Source organism: Echiichthys vipera (assembly GCF_963691815.1).
Source record: "Echiichthys vipera genome assembly, chromosome: 16".
NCBI classification, from domain to species: domain Eukaryota; kingdom Metazoa; phylum Chordata; class Actinopteri; order Perciformes; family Trachinidae; genus Echiichthys; species Echiichthys vipera.
The window spans coordinates 9332096-9355693 of record NC_139841.1 but is presented as its reverse complement, the minus strand read 5'-3'; the positions used below and the strand labels follow the sequence as shown (position 1 = coordinate 9355693).

Sequence of the window (23598 nt, the reverse complement as noted above, 5' to 3'; positions counted from 1 at the left end):
GAGTTGCTTGATTTTATCTATTTTTTTTTTTTTTTTGAGAAAATTGCAAATATACTGTATATGGAAGCCCACTGAAAGAAAAAAATCGACATGGTAAGTCATGATTATGAGATAAAAGTCGACTTTTTTTATCTCATAATTATGACTTTCTTTTTTTTTTAATCTCATTCTGACTTAATATCTCATAATTTCAGCTTTTCATCTAATTATTTTGACTTTTTATTTCATAATTATGACTCGATCTCATAATTTTGACTTTTTATCTCAATATTATGATTTTTATCTCATAATTTAGACTTTTTTATCTCATAATTTAGACTTTTTATCTCATGATTTTATCTTCTGATCTCATAATTATGACTTTTTATCTCATTATTATGATTTTTATCTCATAATTTAGACTTTTTTATCTCATGATTTTATCATGAATTATAATTTACTAGGGCGATATTTTTTCTTTCAGTGGCGGACACGGGCTTCCATAAATAGAAGACCATACAATGAAAGTATTAGGGGGCATAGGTAACGCTGGAATGTTATTTGCATAATGTAAAAAAAACAAACTGTATGGCATATTTAAGAAAAATACAAAAAGATAAATAAATGAAAAAATATAATGTAAAAGGGAATAATATATATAGACATATTTATATTACAAGGTTTAAAATGATCCTACCTGAGTATCTTGTATTGCCACTAAAGCTCAAAGATAACAACTATGTGAATTTCATGACTGAAACGCTTTTTTTTACAGTTAAAATAGGTCTGCAAAAATGTCTGAGTAGCCTTATTGATGGATAAATGGTTCTCCTTGAATGTTCAGTATGAATATTACAGACCGAATATCGAAAGGAGTGAAACAGAGGAGACGCACTCCTGCGGAACCATATGAGTGCGCTCGTGTTTCCGCCCGGCGTTATTTTGCACTTGGACACACACGAGACCAGTAAGGTGTAGTTTGAGCGGTTCTTTTTCATGGTCTTCTTACATGAAGTTAATGGTTTACCTGTAGTGTTTATTCCTCCGCGTGAATATCACAATTACATCCAAAATGGCGGATTCCAAGGAGCTGCAGCTAAACTTCACTCTGAAAGAGCTGACTCTGTCCTGTGAGAGTGAACCGGTCGATGTCCCCGGCAGCTCCTCCAGCGTGGAGCTGCGGGACAACAGACTGGTGTGTGTGGAGTATCCGGCGGTGGTCACCAGTGTGGACAAGATGCTGGAGACTCTCGGGGGTGAAAAGGCAGTGTCCAAAGTAAGCAGAAGTAGCAGGGGCAGTCCGGTGCCTTAAACGCTCTTAAATAGGTGATGTAACTGTAAAACAAGTCTCTGTGTGGACCATGAATGGAGTGTGGACTGGTGGCTGGAGAGGTGCCAGTTCATGTCCTGCCGAGATGCTGTTGAGCAAGGCACCGAACCCCCAACTGCTCAGGGCGCCGGTCATTGGCAGCCCACTTGCTCTAACATCTCTCCATCCATCTCACATGTATATAGGTCCTGTCTGTGCATGTGTGTGTGTATTTCGGGCCTGTGCATGTGTGTAAAATGAAAAAATAGGGTGAAAATTGAATTTCCCCATTGCGGGACGAATAAAGGAATTCTTCTTCTTCTTCTAATGTTTTGTAATAGCTGTAATACACGCTGTAATAACGAGAAGTGTTGGAATTTAAATATCAAAGCTGCACAATTAAACAAATTGCTAAATTTCAAAGTTTCAGAAAGAAGCACCTTGTTAATCCCTCATTGTGTTGGTTTATATTTGTATACTTTGTTGTTGTTGTTTATTACAAACACAGCCGGAAATACACAAATGCACCAAGAGGACCTATAGACATTTTTAATGGTCTTCCATTGCTAAGCAACAGCCTTGGTCCTGGTTAACTTCCGGTCTGCTGATGTCATTCACTGCAACAGGAAATCAACTGGTGCTCATGTTTATGTTTACAACTTTGAATAGGTCTATAGATATGCATTAGTGGAGAGATGTCAGAGTGAGGGGATCCAAGCATTTGGGCGTATGGTGTGTTGCTCAGGGGCACCTTGGCAGTGCCCAGGGGGTGAAGTGGCACCTTTCCAGCTACCAGCCCACAGACGCCACTCTGTACTTGTGCAGGGACTTGAACCAAGCCATGTCTGAGCTGCTGCCACCCAAAACAAGGCTGCAGCTTTAAGACCCACAGGGGCCCAAAAGGCCCTGTTTGATGGCAACTTTTAGAGGAAAATGGGAATGTGCACCACTACAGTTCGATATCTGTTTAGATGACAAGGGCCTTAAAGTGATAGTTCTGCTTTTTTGAATCAGGGTTGTATGAGGTAGTTATCCAAAGTCATCCAAAGGTGTATTACCTACAGTTGATGACATTTAGCACGCCGCCAGTTTGGAGAAGCAAGCAGTATAGCAAATGAAGAAGAAGAAGAAGAAGAAGAATTCCTTTATTCGTCCCGCAATGGGGAAATTCAATTTTCTCTCTATTTTTTACACACACACACACAGACAGGTTCTATATACATGCAACCAATGGAGAGATGTCAGAGCGGGGGGGCTGCCAGTGACTGGCGTGCAGAGCAGTTGGGGGTTCGGGGCCTTGCTCAACTGCACCTCGGCAGTGCCCAGGAGATGAACTGGCACCTCTCCAGCCACCAGTCCACGCTCCATTCATGGTCCACACAGGGACTCGAACCAGCGACCCTCCGGTTCCAGCCAAGTCACCTATAGACTGAGCTACTGCCGCCCAAAATGTACTTCAGTCACCTAAAAAGAATCAATATCAGTTTAAGTTTGCGCTTTGTTTAAAAATATTTTCACTGCTTTACCTTTCCATCAGGCAGCCCTCACCTTTGGCACTTCATTTTCCCAACATATTCCTAGCATAAGTGCAAGTGTGCCATGCACTGTGTTACTCCACAGACCAGCTGTAAGAGTTAGACTCAGCAGTTTATGGAATAAACAAATGCAGGGTAAAAATGAGTGATTTATAACAGCGACAACAAAAAGCTGTTCACTGTAGAGACAAAGGGGAAAGTGCTGTCTGACAGCAAGTTAAAGCTGCACAGATATTCTAAATATAGCATACACTGAGGTGTGATTTTGTTAGGTGGCTTAATAATTACATTTAGAGTGCTGCCCCCGTCCACAGCAGTACATTGCTTAGCTTCTGTGCCTGTCTGCTTCTCCAAACTGGTGGCGTGCTAACCAAAATCTACTGTAGGTAACACTGACTATGGATGAGTACGACCTATCCGTTTGAGGTAGGTTCTACTTTATTACCTGATCTTGAGGCAATGAGGAAGGGTTGAGGAATGGTTAAATAGGCCTGGATGGGTTGCTACACAGTTTGTTAAGTGAATTGAATAAAGTTTAATGTGAAGTCATCTTTGCTCTGGTCACATAACATCATCGTCACTATAGCTAAACTGCAATCATGTAATGCCTGTCTGCATTTCCTTTGATTCCCACAGACCTTCGCTCACCCCAACAGGCGTCTTGAGCTTCGTTACCGTCCTCAAAACCCTTTCTGTCACTCTCTGTGTGGAAACCGATTCCCATCAAGCAACCTTGTCCTAAAAGTGCGGCGACGGGTGAGAAAAAAGGACCCCAAGGACGCTGAGATCCACATGGATATACTCGGAGTCATAGGAACAACATACAAGTTTCAAGGTTAGATTTAAAGTCCTCATAGTGTATGAAGTCATTTCCTTTTCCTACTGTCCAACAATGTGCGTTATATTTAGTTTTTGCCATATTTATGTGTCTTTTTCAATAAAAACTATTATATAAGCGTTATTCATAGACATTGTTTTAACAAGAATACAACAAATTGACTGATGTAGATGAGGTTGGTTGTTGTGTTTACTTGTTTGTTTTTTGCAGGGATGGCAGACTTTCAGTGCCTCGCTGTGCACTCAGAAGGTGGAAAAAACACTTCTTTGTACGACAAAATCATCCTCCGCAAATCAGAGAACCAAGAGTTCTTCGAGCAGCCCGTTCCCCTCTTTCTTCCCCCGGCCATCTTCTCTCGCCTCGACTCTCCTGTGGATTATTATTACCGCTCTGACATCTGTCACAAGACATTGTAAGGGCTGCGTCAACCTTACATACTGTATTTTGGTAGTTTCCCTTGTGAAGCATAGTCATTTTTCTTTTGTAAACTCTATTTGTTTAATCTCATTGTGACTGTAGCTTTATTAGGAATATGTTTAGAATATTTATTGTCCTTTCTGTTTACAGCAAGGGGCCCATCAACAACAACAGCTTTATTGGTTTGAATCGTGCGCGCCGGCCCCATAACGCCATTTTTGTCAGCTTCACTGATCCCACTGCGCCCACCGAGGGCCTCGAGGCAGCCAAGGTCAACTGGGAACGAGTTTGTGTGAAGGAGAGTGACAAGCAGGCTGAAGAGCAATTGAGAAAGGTATGCGTATCATCTGTAATATATCTGTATCATGGCTGCTGATTACTGAAGCCACCACAAACCCTCTGAATGCCAGAGACAATTGTAATGGAAAGAATCCTCTAGAAAAGACCATCTTTAGCTAGGATCTTGTTTTGCATAGTCATTTTCTTTTGGGATTATTTTTTTTTAAGGATAAGAAATAGGGCATCATTCACACAGAGGTAACTATCCATTCAATTACTTACTGTTTAGGTTTGTGTGCTATTGTTTACATCCATGTTGCTAGCTTGCAGTCTTCTTCCCTGCCTTTATTGTGTCACCCACATGCATATGAACAAACAAAACTGAGAACCACTTTGAAAAATCCTCAACCTATAGCGCCACTAGTGGTCAAATACTCCACAGAGTACCTTTAATAACTTAAATGTCCCATATTATGCTCATTTTCAGGTTCCTACTTAAATTTTGGTTTCTACTAGAGCATGTAAAAATGTAAAAAAAACAAACATGTTTTTTTTCTGGATGAAACGCACTGCACTTCCTTCCTGTATATGGTACAGTTGTGACTAGGGCTGATATCTTGGTGGGATGGACAATTGTTTGGTAAATATGCTCTCACATGACAGTCGCTGGTGTTACTTTGATAAGGCTGTGTGTTCAATAAAGCAATTCATCTCAGCTGAAAATGCCAGGTCAACTTCTGGTAACGTCCAGCAGAGACCACCAGAACACTTTGGAGGGGCAGCCTAGACCCCTTGATCATTGAGCAAGTCCGGGTGCCCGGTGTAAAAAGGTGGAATGTCTAAAAATGAATGTGACGTGAGAATGTGGGGGCCGTGGCACAAACTCTTTTCTGGCTCTGTAACTTGCCAATTTCAAACTGCAAAGTACTGAAACTGTGTGTGTGTGTGTGTGACAATGAGTGCATCCCAACTGTACAAGTGTCCTGATACCTTGTTTAAAGGCACGTATCGTGAATACAGGCTGTGTATTTCTCTGTAGATTGAGCATTTTACTTTCACAGTATTTATATAGCACCTCCACCAGCGTTCTAATAAATAAATACATTTTGACATTATGGGACCTTTTTAAAAAATCACTCTACTTCCCAGTGTAGCCAAACCATCACAAACAACAGTTCTCAGTCCAGGTATGGCATGTGGTTGAAGTCGGAAAATTATTTCACATAATGTTACACAGGTGGGACTTTTATCTTATCTCAAGCAAAGCATTTTGTGTTTAGATGTTTGAGAGCCGGCCCATCTGGTCACGGAACGCTGTCAAGGCCAACATCGAGATCCACCCTGATAAACTGAAACTCCTGCTGCCTGTTTTGGCCTACTACATGGTGAGGTGACACGGTGTGCTTGGTAAACAGTGTGGGTGTGCATTTCAGGGGGAAAAGTAAATGCTGTTCAATCCAGTTTCAATGATCCCATTCAGGTATATTTTGAACAGTGAAACTTGACCAAGCAATAAGGCTAGGTGTTGCTTTGCAGTAGCTGAAATGTCTTAAATTGGAAAATTTCTGTGGAAATATTTTCCTAGCTAAAATCAATTCATTTGGGAAGATATAGGAAATGTATAACATTGCGTAATTTCATTAAGACAGTGTGAAGCACCCTTTAAATACAAAAAAACCTTCATAGTATAAGTTACACAGAGGCAGTAAGTGTTGCGAAGCTACTTTACTTGATTGTATTTTATTGTAAGTGTTCATGTGTCCACTCTGTACATTTGTAAAGAGATTCATACAATCTGTCTTCTGCTGACATAATGAAGTTGTGTTTAAATCAAAAGAAATGTACAAAAATCAAAAGGGATAATGACTTTTTTTCTGCCCAAAGTTCAACATCAGATTTGATTTTGTAGGTGACAGGTCCTTGGCGGAGTCTCTGGGTGAAGCTGGGCTATGACCCCCGAAAGGACAGAGACTCCAAGAAATACCAGTTACTGGACTTCAGGATCCGCTGTAGCACCAAGCACGGTAAGAAAATTGAGGCGCTTACTGTATATTTCCAAGCCGGGTTGCAGTGAAATGTATTTATTGTTCAGAGTTACTGTGGGTTTTGGCATCGGTCAAGAGTATGAACATGTAATGCTGTGTCGACTCATTGATATTGTACACCATCTTTTTGTCTTTGCTGGTTCTTAAATGAAAAGTCAAGACCTGTCTGCCTGACACTGACTGTTGGTTCCTCTTTCTTCACACTTTTAGGATATTCCTTATCTGACATGCCAGTCAAAGCCAAGAGGAGTTCCCTTAGCTACAGTCTACCTATCACATTCAACAAGTCAGGTGAGTTTAGATGAAACTCAAACTAACTTTCCTTCAGAAGTCAGTTTCCATCTCTGGAGATTTGACTCTTTGTAAAATAAAGACACAGGCATGCTGTAAGTAAAGCTGATAGTCCGGGTCAAATGAGAACATTCAAAGGCCAATTTCACTTACATTTCAAACTTGTTTTAATGGTCCACACCAGACCTTAGGACCAGTCCCAGCCTGGTCAGATGTGTACATGAACTGATGAAGCCTCTTGGATGAGAGGGGAAACGTCTTCCTAGACAAATAACAAAGTCCAGTTGCTTTTGACTGATATTGCTTTGGGGATAAATGAAATTGAGCAATGTGTTAGTTTAGGCAGTTTTATGCTGACACGATCCATACATCATTGAAATATTCCTGGTCTCTCACAATACCAAAGTCCATTTAGCTTTTGACACTCATTCAGTCTGCACAATTGATTTTATTTAGCACACGTTGAAGATTACAGTTAAGACATTCAGTAAAAAAAGAACATGCAAAGGAAACCCAGAAAACCCACAAGAGGCATGGCATGCAGGGTTCCCCACAATCACTCGACAATCTCCATCAAGATGGAATAATATACATATACAGTAAATGTATATATACATATACACATACACAAACATACACACATACATAAAGAAACGAATCAAATCAGAACACAATGAACGGAAACAATAAGAATAAAAAAAATGTATAAATAAATTAAATGAAATTAAATAGAAGAAAAATAATTGTAAAAGTAATCCAAACAAGACAAACTGATCTTAATTCACTGATACATAAAACACTAAGCTGTGCATCCTCGCTGCTTTCAGAAATACAACTTCCCCAGCCTCATTGTGTACTAGCATTGAGTGTTGATGATTTTGTGTTTATTCTTATCAAATGTCGAGGGGCAGGGTTGTGAGCTCAGGGCCAGTCTTTCAAGTGGGCTCAGAATTGCTCTAGAGTCAGACCACCAAACTAAAAAAAATCCTATTGCTGCAATAAATGGTTAAAACCTTGATGTGCATATCCTGAAACTAGTAACAAGTCCTCAGTAATCTCCCCCGTACCACTGCTGTTGCCATGGTAAACAACATGTTGGAAAACGTGTGTGTTTGTGGGTTTTTTTTTCCAGGTCCTCAGCCAGCTAGTGTGATGGAACTTCCAGCTCAGGAGGGTCCGAGCACCAGTCGAGACCCGGTCCCAATCACATACCAGCTTAAAGTCAGTAAAAGTTCACTGCAGTAACGTTAATCATGTGACAGTGTTACTGGAGCATTGCGCTAACATGCTGCTTTCAAGCTTTTCTTGCTCAATTACAGAACTGATTTCATGGTTACTTTATATAATGTCTGTATTTATTTATTTTCATTTATCCAGACACTTTGGTTCTCCTTAATGCAATGGCATGTTCAGGTCATTGTGGGTTTAACAATTATGAAGAAATTAGCTGTAAAATGAGTGAGTTTGATTGGCTGGTGGGCGGGGCTTGGTTTTGGCTCTACTCGATCACAAACTTCCGAATTTTCCAGCTAAACAGTACAGTAAAATATGTTTCTGAAAACACTTTATGCTTAAAATAGGCAATATAGTAACAGAATATTGATTAATAATTTATCAGCGCTGCCTAGTTTCTCGGTTTGAGCAGAGTTCAGAGCAGGCATTGAAACTGTCAGGGACTCTAAGTATATTGGTTGTTTTTCTTTTCCCAGATCGTCTTATTGTGTCGTAATTCATAATTTTTCATAGAAAGCTACCAACTTAATCTTTTAAAGTGGTAAATTTTATGAAAAAAAAACTCAAAGTTGTATGGTATTATTAAGGCAGACATGCGAAAGAAAAAAATCAGTAATTTATAAGAAAAAAGCTCAACAAAAGTATCAACCTTATTATACAGATGCTGCTGCTTGCTGCGTTTAATGCCTGCAGTCGATGATCTAATCACATTACTGCAATCGGATTTATAGCAATAAGGAAATATTCAGAAGACACAGAACCGCCATATTATCATAAGCATCGGGACTTTGAAGAGACATTGGTGTGAATTGGGTCTATTCAGAAGAAACTTACTGAGTTAGATGAGGTGATAACTTTTGTGCAACAGGAACTTTAAAAATCTCAGAAAAGTTTTTTTTCTCGTAAAACATTTTTTTTGTTTTTCTTGAAATACCAACCCCCTCCAAGACGCCGTAATTATTATTTCTTACCTAAAACGGCTCTGATACGCTATTGTACCATAAGCCTCTAAAGTAGGTTAAAGTGTTGAGGAGTGTCAGGTATTGCCTATCCTATCAATGTCATGGAAAACTTTGATTATATGAAATCTGTATGATAGCCGGACCAACTGACCTCCGTTTCATTTCCACAGGAGTCATCCTACATTTTCAAAGAAGGCATGCTGCCTCCTCACAGACAGATGTTTTATCAGCTCTGTGATTTGGATGTGAAAAGGTACATTACAGAGATGTGCATACACAACTTCTTTTTTTAAGTAAATTGTTCTAAATACAATGAAATGTCCTGGTGGAAATCTTTATCTTTTTGGACGATAACTGGCACTAATTGCCAAGAATAAGGAAAGAGAATAGTCAACAGTCATTAGTAATGAATGAATATGGTCATCTCTCCCTTTTTGCTGTGGTTTGGGTGCAGTGGTTGAAGTAAAAAGTCAGATCTACTACTTCAGTCAAACTGAAATACCAAAAAATATCAAAAAGTACCAAAAGTAAAAGAACATTTCATAATAATGTGTTATATTATTGGTTTATAGGTAGTGATACATTCATGTGTATGTCACTTCAAGTTAAATGTTGCAGTTGCTAAAGGTAGAGCTAATTTGAATTACTGTATATACTGCTGGTTAGCTCCCCTGGAGAACACTAACATCTTAAACTACAATAATACATCATACTTTATTTGTTGTTTACCTTATATTTAGTAGAATCAGTCTAAATACACTAGTTAACGAAAAAGTTATCCAATAAATGCTGTGAAGTGAAAATATTATAAAAGTACCTTATTTGCCTCTGAAAAAAGAAAATACTCAACTAAAGAATAAGAACAAGAACCATAACATTGCACTGAAGTGTCCACTACTGTTTGAGTGTAATGCAGCTATTTGTGTGTCCAGTATCACTCAGGTGATTGAGCAGGGCAATACTGAGCAGGTGTGTGACGAGCGGGACGGCTGGTGCGTTCTTGGCACCAAAGACAAGCTGAGGGACATGATCTCAGCCATGATCAAGAAGGTCATCCGAGCCCAGAGACCATGTAAGGAAAATATCCTTCACAACCCGTTCTGGGTCCCCTCATGGACATGTGTGATTACACATTAGTTACATTTACACTGGTAAAGCACTTTCTTCTTACTGTAGACACAACATGGCCAAAAGTGTGACCTGGGACCTGATTTACAACCATTGGATATCCACAAAAATGGGCTTAAAATGTGAACATACACTACTTTGTAAGCATGAATTGGGTTTTTTAAAAAAGGAGACTTTTTATGTGGAAGTGTTGTAAATGGTTAGGTTTCAGGGAAATGCATGTGTTTGGGAAGTACTGAGCATACAACTGGATAAGTGAGACGTGGATCATACTGCTCGAGTTGTGTGAGAGTATGTTAATGGGTGTTTTGCTGTTGTTAAACACAGCCCCCTATTACTTCAATTCATCAAGAGTTTTATCCATCTTTGGATTGTCCTTTCAGCGTGGAGGCATGCGAGAACATCTCTGGTTAGTCTAAGCCTGGATTGGATCATGCGTTCAGTCGTGTTTTTGTTTTTGTGTGTATGTGTGTGATATGAGATAGTAATTCCTCTTGTTAAGGACCTCTTGTGCTTCTCAGTTTCTGATACACCTATTTTATTGATAAATGACATAGCAAAAGGCATTTCCGGTGTTTTTGTTTAACAAGCGACGGTGTTAACTGGTCACTTTTAGCTGAATGTGTCCGTGATTGTTGGTAGTAACTTGCGTAAATAGTTGACGCAGATAATAAATACAAATAATTATAATAATAATAAATTATGTATTTACAATTGATTGATGAAGTAAAATCATGTTCAAAAGCTGCCGTCAATACGAGCAACCAAGATTTATTTGGCTGTGAGTCGGCAGTTATCATGGTCAGTTGTTAAACTGAAGCACTGAAAATGGACGTTTGTTAAAAACTAGGCGTACAAAGTCTGATGCAGGCCACAGTTTGGCCTTTGTCGTGGCTCAAAAACAGTGTGGTCTCATTTTGACCTAGAGGATCTGCAGGTTATTTCTATACCTGCTATGTTATGATCTGCTGACATTACGCACGATATGAGATAAATACAGTAATTCCTCTTGTTAACTGATGTTTTTCTCTCCCTCAGCATTGCCCGAGTTTCCAAAGAAACGCAGACGCATAGGCGTGTGTTCAAAATACACAGATTTGAATGTGGAGGAAGAGGTGCAGGATGACGAGTACAAGGATGACGAAGACGAAGATGAGGATGATGAGTTTCAGCCGTCAGAGGGAAGCGAAAACGAGATGGAGACCGAAATTCTAGATTACATGCAATAAGAGACATAATATAAATGACATTAATCTTGACTGTTAATATTGGACATAAGTAGTTTCTGGTGATATGTTTGAGTTTTTTTAAGTCCAATGTAAATAAAAATGGAAGTATTTCCAGTGCTTTGTGCGAAGTACCGTATCATCTTTGTAATTATGTTTTACGTTAATGCCGAAAATATCAAGATGCAGGTTTATCTCCTAATATTAGAATTTAAAAAAAACACAAGATTGTCCACGCAAATACCTTAGAAATGCCATGAGGCAGTATCATCCTGTGTATTCTTTATTTGATAGCAATAAGAAATTATTATTCAAAGAAAGACAGAGAAAGAAATCATGACAAACTCATAAAACCGCAATGAGAATGAGTAAGAAAACATACAGGAAGGTTGATTAAAATGCTAGAAACTGCTATTAATTTAACAGCATTGTGTCTTCCTGGTGGGTTGTGTTCCTGGCTGGACATGGCTTTACATAGACATGTAAATATGATAACAAATGCATACAGTATGTCCCCATTTCTATACAGGAATATATATATATATATATATATATATATATATATATGCATACACTCGCTGGCAGCAGTAAAAATGATAACGTAACATTTTGGAGAGATGTTATTGTCCACTTTAATTGACTAAACTGCGAGCCCAGTTTTGCAGTGTAAGGAACAGGATCATACAATATAACAAGGGTTACCTCTGGAAATTGCTACAGCAGTGTGAATTGTAATCGGGTTGGACAGCTGTGTCAACTCAGCAGAGGTTTTGCTGATACGCAGCTGTAAGTATAAAGTCTGTAGCGGCTCCATAGACAGTGAGTGGAGCACTTTGAGAGTTCTTCTTTTCTCTTTTATGCCCAAATGAGCTTTATTTTATTATTGTTAGTTGTGAAACATGAAATGTTCCCATACTCAGATCCTTCTCCTGGCAGTCCTTAGTGTCATCTTTAATATAATTAATTGTCGATGGAGCACTTTCACAGTTTATTATTGATGACTTGATCTCAAATTTGTCTTGGACCATAGGAACACGTATGCATTATGAAATGGGTGTAGTTCTCCTTTAAGGCCCAGCCCAAGTCCAACACCAGACATTGGGCTTAGGGGATGCCGAATGTCCCTTCTATCTTCTTCCTCTCACTGATTTCACATTTAAGTGTTGAATTGTATCCAAGATTTAAACCTACTTGTTCCCCGAGGTTGAGAGGACTTTAAGCAGAGGCAAAGAGCAATTTCAAAGCACAAAACAAGGCAGGCCCCCTTTTCCCCTTTTTATTTTCCATCACTTTTTAACTGTTGACTATTTGGCTCCATGGAGAGGAGAGCTTTACATGAAAATACAGAATTAGTCGGTTGTCATGACCATCCTTAACCGACTTCATTAGTCAGTTTACATGTGGGCAGTTTCATGTGGGCTGGAGAACAGCTAGTTCTTCAGGTCTGATAAGAAATACAATCACATAAACTACCATGTAACACAGATAAACACTCACATTTCCTAGTAACGATGCCCACTGCAAACCACTTCTCTCCATGTTTAAAAGCTATGAAATTGGCCTCCATTTTTGTTTGATCAGTACATATTTTATGTTTGATTTAGCCAAAGAGGTTTTAATGGGTTACGTAACAGTTGGTGATGCATGCCAACAGACTGGTCAGGTGTTGTTCAGGGGAGGGGTGTACTTTATAAAAATGTGACCAACGATCAACCTGGTTCTCAGTGGAGTCATGATGGCGAAGCTGGGAATTTTCGTAGCTGTTGCTGCGTTTCTGGAGATGGTCTCTGGGACCTCTGTAAGTGTCACAAAAAAATTACTACAGCTCCTATTCTTAATGAAGAAAGTCTGATTATTTGTTAAATTTGTTAATCATTAATCACTGATTGGTATATTTTATTCTACCCTGTTTATTTTTTTACCAGAACATTATTTATACTGCTACAGTGTTGCATGACTGACTCAAATGTTACCTTTTTCCAAAACATGCCACATTTCATTGGTGAACTTATATGTAAAATAAAAAATATATAATTTTTTGTTAACATGCTTTTTCAACAATTCAATCAAGTACATTTCTTGCGCTTGTTTGTGCTTGGTCGTCTGTAGCTCGGGGTGGTGTACACAGAGGGAGGTATGGTGCAGGGTGAAAACATTCGTCTTGGGTTCCGTCATCACATGGACATTTTTAAGGGGATTCCCTTTGCTGACATCCCTGGAAGATTTGAGAAACCAAAGCGTCACCCTGGCTGGGACGGTGGGTAGACTGATTTATTATTATTGTAAAAAGTGAGATTTCCATGGCTTTTGTAATTATAGAGCAGGTGGAGGTGCTATATATTTATGTAGCACCTCCACCTGCTGTGAAAGTATCAAAACACCCAATTTACAGGAAAATGCTCATGGCCTGTATTCAGAAACTGTTTTTTTTTTCAACAAGCCATCAGTACTTCTGTCACAACCATACTATATATATATATATATATATATATATATATAGTATGGCTTCAGCAGCACTGTAGCAGCACTTTCTACCTATATATATATATATATAGGTAGAAAGTGCTGCTGAAGCCATTCCTCGTCTGCAGTGATGGAGCAGAGACGGCAAGAGTTCAGATGTGGAAGACCCATGAATACAGACGCATCAGAGCAGAATGGGCAGAAAAGAATGTGTTTTTGAATATTAAAGCATGTACACATAATCTAGTAGAAGCCCAGAAAGTATAAACCTGAAAATGAGCTCTTATGTCCCTTTTAACTTATCTCCTACTGCATTTTATGTCTAGATGAAAAACTACAAACAAATCCCACCACAAAAACACTGTGTTTGCATATTTAGCAATTATTGCTCCGTCAGTCAATTCTTCCACTCCTTCTCTTCTAACTTTAATTGAGTTGATTGTAAATGTTGTGTTATGTATCATGAAAACGTACATCATTTATTTAAAAAAAAAATACAAACAATAATTCACACCACATGTTTGATCCTTCCCATCAGGCATGTCTTCCACCCATTTGTTGCTTTAGCAATCATAACTGTAACTTCCGTTAGTCGACTCTGCCACCTTTTATTTTATGTCATGAAAATATACATCATTTATTCCTGTATGTTTCAAGAGTGCTTTTATACTGTGTGTGTTTCTTGTTAGGTGTTCTGAAGGCCACTGAGTACAGGAAGAGATGCCTTCAGGTGAATCTTATCATGACGGATACCAGAGGCAGTGAGGACTGTCTTTACCTTAACATGTGGGTTCCTCACGGCCGCTCAGGTAAAGACTGAGAGAAGCCAACAGAGTGTCGTCCCTATTTGATCTACACTACAACTGCCTCTCATTTTCCTTTGTCTTCTAGTGTCCACTGATCTGCCAGTCATGGTCTGGATCTATGGAGGAGGTTTCCTGGCTGGAGGCTCCATGGGTGCTAACTTCCTGTCTAACTATCTGTACAGCGGGCAAGAGATAGCAGACAGAGGGAATGTTATTGTGGTGACACTCGGATACCGTGTGGGCACTCTGGGCTTCCTGAGCACTGGAGACTCTGACTTACCTGGTTAGTGCCAATTTGTTTTTCAGAATTATACCTACAAAATGTTGGGCTGTCTGCCAATTTTATATATTATTCCATTAAATTAGTCATTTCTGCCGTGATTGACTGAAAAGTTTGATCCGTGTCAGGAAACTATGGTCTTTGGGACCAGCACGCCGCTATCGCCTGGGTGCACAGGAACATCCGCTCATTTGGAGGAGACCCTGATAACATCACCATCTTTGGAGAGTCTGCAGGTGGAGCCAGTGTCAACTTCCAGGTGAGAAGCTTTTTTTTTCTTTCCTCCTAGCTCATTGTGTGAGATGATAGATAACATTAAATCCATCCATTTTTTCTATTAATATCTTTATTATTAATATTCAATGATATTCCAAAAATGGGAAAAAAATATTTTATATAAATATATATACAATTAATGATTAATGATTAATTAATAATAAACAACACAAACATCTCTGTGATCTTAAGGGAAAAAGATTCCTATGTTGTCACACTCATGTCATACCTTCATTATTTGTTTTTGTGTCAAGCTCAAATACAGTTCACATGGATGGAATTCACGTGTTCCTAACTCTTCTACCAACTTCTCAGTCCACTTTATAAAACCTGAATCTAATCTGCCTGGTGGGAAAATGGTTATCCCATATTGGGCTGAAGCGTGAGAGGTTTCCCCAGGTTATTATCCAACCCGATACCCAACTGTAATCATTTCCAAACGATAGGATTGTCTTGTATTCTTTTTTAAGATTTTAACTTTTTCTGAGTACAAATACTTTCCACTGCTATTCCAAGAAGGAGAGGATTTATTTAAGAAAATAGAACTTCGGTATCCTCAGTTGGATTGCCCAATAATACCAAATCTGGGTTGGGGTACTTGAGTCCTCCTCTATCATAAGGGAGGTACAGGAGTGCCAAACGTAGTCTGGAGTGTCTAATATTCCAAAGACATCTTACAATGGCCTTGTGAGAATAGTGGGATCATTTGAAAAGAATACAGGAGTTATTAAAATTCATCAACTTTCGATGCACCTGGACACACCATCAGTGATGTAACCTGGGGTCATCTAGTGTTTCAGGTCTTTCAACAATCAGACACCCTCACCTCTTGCTTGTGTCCAGGTAGCTCTACCCCACGCACGGCTCTCCTCTCCTGATCCACAGCGACCTTGAAGCAACTTCTGCTGCCTCTGTGGCCGACTTGATGGCCCTCATGGTGTAGGCCCTGCAAACCCTCTGCATCCCACTTCAATGGACTAACACCTTGCTCGCCAACCGCTGCTCCGGTGTATTTTGTATTTTGTATTTTGCCCTTTTCCTCTCGTTGACGTCCTCAATGCGGTCCTTCCAAGGCCGGTGAGTTATAAGAAATGACCTCTTTGGAGGTTTCTGACATCAGCACTATTACTGGCCTTAGCAATGATATGGCAACAGTTCTTCAATTGCTTCCCCTGGTCAACTTTAAGCTCCCAATCCTGCGCTGTTGCTAGCAGGGCAGATGAGGTGCTCCTGACAGCTGCTGTAGGCTTCTCTCCAGCTCTGACTAGAGAGATTGTTTTCTTCACTAGGCGAAGCGCTTGCAGCGGTTGATTCCGCTGCAGAGGGTGTCCGCTATGGCCTTTAGACTTGGTCATGGCGCCAGTAGTGGCACCCTTCGCCCAGGGCTTTTGAACAGTAGCTGAGGATGTGCTCCAGGGTCCCTCTCTTTAGGCACAGAGGGCATGCTGGTGACTCATACCCCAGAATTGGACATTATGTTGGATTCAAGTATTCCAATTTTTCCTATAAGCGGGATAAGTAGGGAGTACCATCTGTCTATAGAGGCAGTAATTGAGTCAACCATGGGGGTATAATCAACCCCAATGAAGGCACTATCTTTATACCCAGGTATGTAAAACGGTCTACTATCTTGAATTGAGATTTCTTTTCAGTTAATATGTTCCCTTGTTTTAAGCAACGTTAATTCAGATTTATCTTTGTTTACTTTGCATCCTGTTATCTGTCAAAATTAATTTATCAACTCAGTCAGGGCCGGGATAAAGTGTTCCAAATTAAAAAAAAATAATAACAACATCATCAGCAAAAAGGCGATTCTCTATCCCTGTGGGTATATTAATACCAGTTATGTGTAATCATACAGGAATGGTCCAGTTGCTAGCAAAAATAATAAGGGTGATAGAAACATCCCTGCTGATATCCCGGTCATATTTTGAATGGTTTCGATGTAGTTCCATTGGTTAATTTCCACATATGTTCATATATAATAGTTTAATCTATCTGAATGTATCTCCATAACCAAACCAATGTAATACTTCAAAAAAGCAAAGCAGTGTCTGGCTGATTCAAGTCCTTTTTGACCTCTGGGTCATGTACAGGAATCACATCAAGATCCTTTCAGGAAATCCTCAGCTCTCATTTCACTTGAGGCTTCATCTGCCGGATTCTCCTTGGAACCCACATAACCATATTATCCACATCTGCTGCTTCTTGGACGACAGAAGTTCTGTTTGCCACAAATATGTGGTTTCATTACAAATACAGTCCAGAAAACTGACTTCTCAAGATAAAGTTGCAACTCCCTCTGAAACATTTTATCAACTTGAAAAGCAAGAACAGCAGCTTTGAGTTCCAGTCGAGGAATTATAGTCTGCTTAAGTGGAGTAACTCTGGCCTTTCCCAAGAGAAATGTAATGTGTACATTATGATCCTTTTCCAGGCTAAACTAAGACACATTTCCATATTCAACTTGACTGATGCTGGAAGTGATGATGCTGTACTGCAACAGGGTTTCCAAAGTTTCTGGGTTTAATGCAGTGTTCCACTTTGAACTCAGCCACTTTTTTTTGAGGTCCTCCAGCCAATTAGACCATTGCTTAGGGAAGGAATGGAGAATAGCTTCATCCCACCTCAAGTTTCTCTTGTAAGGCTCCTGCACTAAAAGCTTGGCAGGCATACTGAACAGGGCTAGAAATCTCAAAGGGTCATACATTGAACTGACCGCTGACAAAATGCCTCTGTGGGTCTGGGGCTGTTTTCGTACTGAGGTCCTGAACTCATCAGTTTTGCCGCACAAGTGAAGTCCTAGTGCTCGCTCCATTGGAAGTTGGATTGTATCCAAATTCAGTTCCATCACTTCCTTTGCTATTTTGTCATCCGCGATTGATAGCAGCACTGTGTGGCTGTTGCTGATCCACTCTGAAAGATTGAATCCTTCTTCAAGACCAGAGAGCAGTAATATCTTTGATCATTTGCACCACTTCCTCCTTTGAAACCATGGATTTCAGGTAGTCATCCACATGAAAGTTATGTGTGACTATACTGGCTACTTAAGGAGGGAAGTGTTGGACATTATAAAGTATCATTTGCACAACTTGGTGATGATACTTCTCCAAACAGATGTACTTCCATACGATATTCCAAAGCTGATGTGCTTATCTGAGACATGAACTTGATGAAACATGGCTTGGATGTCGGCCATGAGCAGCAGCAGGCTCTTGCCTAAATCGAATGAGGACAACAATAAGTGTGTTGGTTAGATCTGGGCCCTGCAAGAGTTGTAAGTTTGGTGATATCCCTTTATATGCTGCCTTTCTATCACTTTGTTTTAGTTGGTCAGCAGACATCATCTCAGCATATCCTTGAGTTATCATGTCATTTAGAAATGTGATGTGTTCTTTCTTAAAAGGTGCCATTCTTGTCAAATTCTCTTTACAGATTCACCTAACCTTTCTAAAAGTAATCTTTTCCCGATTTAATTTAACTTAGAACTGTGAGTATTTATCCACTGTGTGACTACTTTTTAAACAAAACAGATAGCTGTGAGTAGAGGAGGACCTGGTCTTGTTTCCTGTATATTGAGGTACTGTAGAAGCTGGGACTTATGGGAGTCGAACCTGCGCTCACATCCTGGATCACTGACTATTTGACTAGTAGACCACAATATGTCAGACTGGGGAGCTGTGTTTCTGGGTCGGTTGAGTGCAGCACTGGGGCTCCGCAGGGGACTGTGCTGGCTCTGTACCTGTTCACCATGTACACATCGGACTTCAGCTACAACTCACAGTCCTGCCACATCCAGAAGTACTCTGATGATACAGCTTTTATGGCACATGTGAGGATGGGACAGGAGGCGGAGTACAGGGACCTTGCGGGAGCCTTCGGCAGCTGGTGTGAGAGGAACAGCCTCATCCTAAACGTCAAGAAGACCAAGGAGATGGTCATCGACTTCCGCAGGTCTAAGCCACCACTGCAGCAGGTCAACATCAGGGGCGAGGACATCGAGGTGGTGCAGTCCTACAGGTACTTGGGGGTGCACCTGGACAGCAAGCTCGATTGGTCTGTCAACATTGATGCGGTCTATAGGAAGGGCCAGAGCAGGCTCTTCTTCCTGAGGAGGCTCAGGTCGTTCGATGTCCGTGTGGAAATGCTGCACATGTTCTACCAGTCGGTGGTGGCAAGTACCATCTTTTATGCTGCTGTCTGCTGGGGAGGCAGTGCGACCGAGAGGGACACCAGAAGGCTGGATAAACTGATCCGGAAAGCAGGCTCAGTACTGGGTAGGTGCCTAGACTCACTGGGGGCTGTGGTGGAGAGGAGGATGTGGACCAAGTTGTCTGACATCATGGACAATACCAACCACCCCCTCCACCACACCCTGATAGAGCAGAGCAGTAGCCACAGCAGGTGGCTAACTGCGCTGCGCTCGAGGACTGAGCGCCACAGGAGGTCCTTCGCCCCTACGGTCATCAGGCTGTTCAACAGTTCAGTAGTGGACAGGGGCCGCTGACTTTGGCTCTGGTGCCAGGCCCAACCCAATCCATCCTCCACCTCCTCACTTCTTTTATCACTTCTTTTCTTCTTTTACTGTATTATTCTTTATTTATATTGTTATTTATTCATATTTCTTTTATTGTTGAATGACTGTCTTTTTTATGGTGTACTTATGATGTGTACTGTGTACTGTGAGCTATGGGACACATTGAATTTCCCTGAGGGGATGAATAAAGTATCTATCTATGTATCTATCTATCTATCTATCTATCTATCTATCTATCTATCTATCTATCTATCTATCTATCTATCTATCTATCTATCTATCTATCTATCTATCTATCTATCTATCTATCTATCTATCTATCTATCTATCTATCTATCTATCTATCTATCTGTATGACTCCTTCTTTTACTGCAGTGACATTGGTGGCAAAACTGCTTTTATTTTCCTTTGCTCAAAGCAACCGGCCTTGGAGTTGGTGGGTTGTGAGTCCTGAATGTTGCCAAAAAGTGCAATTTGACTTGCTGAAGGCAACATGATTGGTAAAAAGCGCACTCTTACCACTTCACTCTTGCAGATTACAAGCAACATTCCTTAATTTTCCCTTATTTGAGAAGTTCATTCCATCAGGATATTTTGAGCCACACTGTGATGAATTTATTTCCAAGACATGAAGCTTTGCATTAGTGACTGCCAGTAGTTACTCTTGTAACATGAGCCTATTCAAATAGTATTGATTTATGGAGCTAAAGGGTGCTGAATACATAATGCTGTCCATACACCAGATGCATTTCCTGAAGCAACACTCTATCTGAGTGATTAGAATTTAACCTACTCATCACATGTTCTACCTTTTTCAATGTTTTAGTCCTCTGCAGTCCCATAAATAAAATGTAACCCTTAGACCACCAAACATAGACAGTAGCACTAAATGGACTTCCCATTCAGTAAATACTATACAGAGAAAGAGATTTAAAATAAACATAGACACTAAAAACTACATCCATTATGATGAACACTGAACTCATTATAATGGATGTAGTTTTTAAAATTTACCTTTGAGGCTCTGGACTTAAGCTTGTAGGGATTTGATGCTGTCTGCTACTGCAGAAATCTTTTTCTCCACATTTGACCCACTTGACACACTTCATGTCCTTTTTTATGTTCTCCATTTCTAACAAAATACCATGAAATTTGGAAGAAAAATACATTTTCAAGTCTGCGATAGCAACCAATATAACTGCTGAGCCGTCGTGTAACCCCTCTCCAGCAGTGTGCTCACCATCTGGCCGCATCTGTGCTAGCCTCACTATCTTAACAGCTAGTTTCAGTGCTCAATTTAGAAGTGAAGCTCGACAATATCAACTGAACCCGCATTTTTGAGTTTTTACCAGGGATACTTTGCAAGAGAGCCATCACAGTTCTCACTGACAACCATACAACTAATTTAAGGTTCCAATTATTCCTGTCAAAAATATTTCTAATGGTAGAGGAGTCTAGACAAGTGCATCCTCTCAACAAGCCACCATTACTGGAACTCACTCATACTTAGTTGAAAGAAAATTTAAAAAAAATACTGTTTTATCTGCCCACAGATTCTTACTCCCCACAACAAAGGGCTGTTCAAGAGAGCCATCTCTCAGAGCGGTGTCGCCCTTTGCCCATGGGCTGTCAACAAGAACCCCCGCAGGTTTGCAGAGGAGGTAAACAACTGCTTCACTGACATGTTTTATTTATTATATTGAACACTTTTTGGGAATATTTAACTGGAATTTAAAGGTGTATATAACGTCAGGGCTGTGAAACAATTGAAGTTTATTTGAACCCTCTCCCCAGATTGCTCTGAAGGTCAACTGCCCCACTGATCAATCTATGGCTGCCTGTTTGAAGATGACTGATCCTGCACTCCTTACATTGGCGGGCTCTCTCAGTGTGGCCAGCTCACCTGATAGTAAGGGCTGCAATTTAGTCACTACATACTTTATGGGTGTTTTATCAGTGTAATGGAAAGGTCAGAAAGTTATCTCATTGTGCATTTTCTTCTGCCATAATGGCACCCCACTGCACCCACACATGCAAATCTGTGGAAATGGCTGCCACACTGTCAAATATCAAATGCTACCCATACTACAATGGCTTTAAATGGTGCTAATATGTTTGATTCAAACTAGCAATTTTGAGAAATTCCTATCATATTAAGAGTTTAGTTCTATTCATGTTTGTATTTAATGCATATATGATAGAAGAAAATCAGTGTGCAGAAACTCTGTGTGGGGCCAATTTCCATTGATCTAGCAAAGTACAATGCCAGTTATAGAAAACTTATTTAGTACTGTACATAGTAAGTGTCTGCCTGTATCTACCTCTGTCAGACCCCCTTGTAGGCAACCTGGCCCTGTCTCCTGTGATCGACGGTGACTTCCTGCCGGATGAGCCTTCCAACTTGTTTCACAATGCGGCTGACATCGACTACATCGCTGGAGTCAACGACATGGATGGACACCTCTTCACTGGTATGGATGTTCCTACAATCAACTCCCCCCTGGTGGACACCCCTATGTGAGTTTAATCCATTTGATCAATGAGAAACATTGACAATTCTGTAACACTGTACTATTGTGAGAAATGTGGTGTTGTGACTCTGTGAAAACGTTTTCTCTCCAGACTCTGTATAACTCATTGTTCCACAGTTTAGCTCCCTCTACCATTATCCGTAACCTAACCTTGCACCATCACTTCTTCTGTTGATTCCCAATTCGTACCTACCTATTCTCACATCATAGGAATGAACTGAAATTTTGTATAATAATCCTGTACGTTTTATTGAACCTTCAGAACATTGTTGGACGGTTCCCTGCTTAGTCTCACTTTGTTTTCAGGACTCGTAACTGCTTTCAGGATCAACTCACTGTAGGATCAAGCCGGTAGAATGATTGGTTTCAAACCACAAAAAAACGGATCAGATTGTTTTACAACATACGGTGCTATGGTGTTTTATCATTTTCAAACTTTCCTCATTGCAGTGAGGATGTGAAGAGACTCCTTGCTTCATACACTAAGGAGAAGGGAAAGGCTGGTTTGGAAAATGCTTACTCCACATACACCTCAACCTGGGGCTCAAACCCCAGCAGGGAGACCATCAAGAAAACTGTTGTAGAGATTGGAACAGACTACATCTTTCTGGTTCCAACTCAGGCTGCTCTCTACCTTCATGCTGCCAACGCTACGTGAGAATAAGATCTTGATTTACAAATTTCACTGTCCTTTATTTATTAGCCCTGTTGTACCACACCTTGCGTGAAACCATGAGGAATATAACCAGGGTATGACTTTTCTTAAACCCCAGGGTACCCCCTCTTTGGTGTAGTCATTGTCAAAACCCTTTTCTTTCCTTGTCTCACCAAAGAACTGGCCGCACCTACTCCTACATCTTCTCTCAGCCCAACCGTATGGGCGGCATTGCCAGGCCCTACCCCAGCTGGATGGGTGCAGACCACGCTGATGACTTGCAGTATGTGTTCGGAAAGCCTTTCACCACACCACTGGCGTACTGGCCTCGCCATCGTGACGTCTCTGGCTACATGATCGCCTACTGGACTAACTTTGCCAAAACAGGGTATATGATTTAGGAGCTTCACAGAAATCAAACAAGCCTAAACCAGACATTCAAATAGAAAACTAAAACTGCCTCTATTCAGTTCCTCTTTTTTCTGGTTATGTCCACAGAGACCCCAACAAAGGGGAGCGTGTGCCCACTACCTGGCCTAAATTCACCAGCACTGGACACCAGTACCTGGAGATCAACTCTAAGATGGACAGGAACTATGTGGGACAGAAGTTGAGAGTGCGTTATGTGCATTTCTGGACCAGCGTCCTGCCCAACCTTCCCAAATCAATCTCAGAATAAAGACCTTATAATCACCTGTACATCTGCACTGTACAAGTATTGGTTCATTAAAAAATAAATTGATGACAAAAACAAATTAGATTTTTTTGGTTTCATGTTATGATGTGTAGAGTTTTTTAAATCTACAAT

The 23598-nt window shown here is 40.3% G+C and overlaps 2 protein-coding genes across 2 annotated transcripts; both read left to right on the top strand.

Annotated features, from left to right (window-relative positions):
* Positions 1 to 1051: 1051 nt before the first annotated feature.
* On the top strand, positions 1052 to 11245 carry gtf3c5 (general transcription factor IIIC, polypeptide 5; the record flags this gene model as incomplete). Its single annotated transcript, XM_083930113.1, has 11 exons — positions 1052 to 1255; positions 3460 to 3658; positions 3872 to 4073; positions 4229 to 4412; positions 5638 to 5742; positions 6267 to 6381; positions 6613 to 6693; positions 7826 to 7914; positions 9059 to 9141; positions 9821 to 9960; positions 11055 to 11245. 11 exons carry the CDS (start codon positions 1052 to 1054, stop codon positions 11243 to 11245), a joined length of 1593 nt encoding a protein of 530 aa, XP_083786239.1.
* A 1729-nt stretch (positions 11246 to 12974) lies between these two features.
* Positions 12975 to 23469, top strand: LOC310959099 (bile salt-activated lipase-like; the record flags this gene model as incomplete). Its single annotated transcript, XM_083930333.1, has 11 exons — positions 12975 to 13040; positions 13352 to 13499; positions 14395 to 14514; positions 14597 to 14794; positions 14920 to 15050; positions 21158 to 21265; positions 21399 to 21513; positions 21935 to 22121; positions 22586 to 22789; positions 22969 to 23178; positions 23289 to 23469. 11 exons carry the CDS (start codon positions 12975 to 12977, stop codon positions 23467 to 23469), a joined length of 1668 nt encoding a protein of 555 aa, XP_083786459.1.
* Between the last annotated feature and the right edge of the window lie 129 nt (positions 23470 to 23598).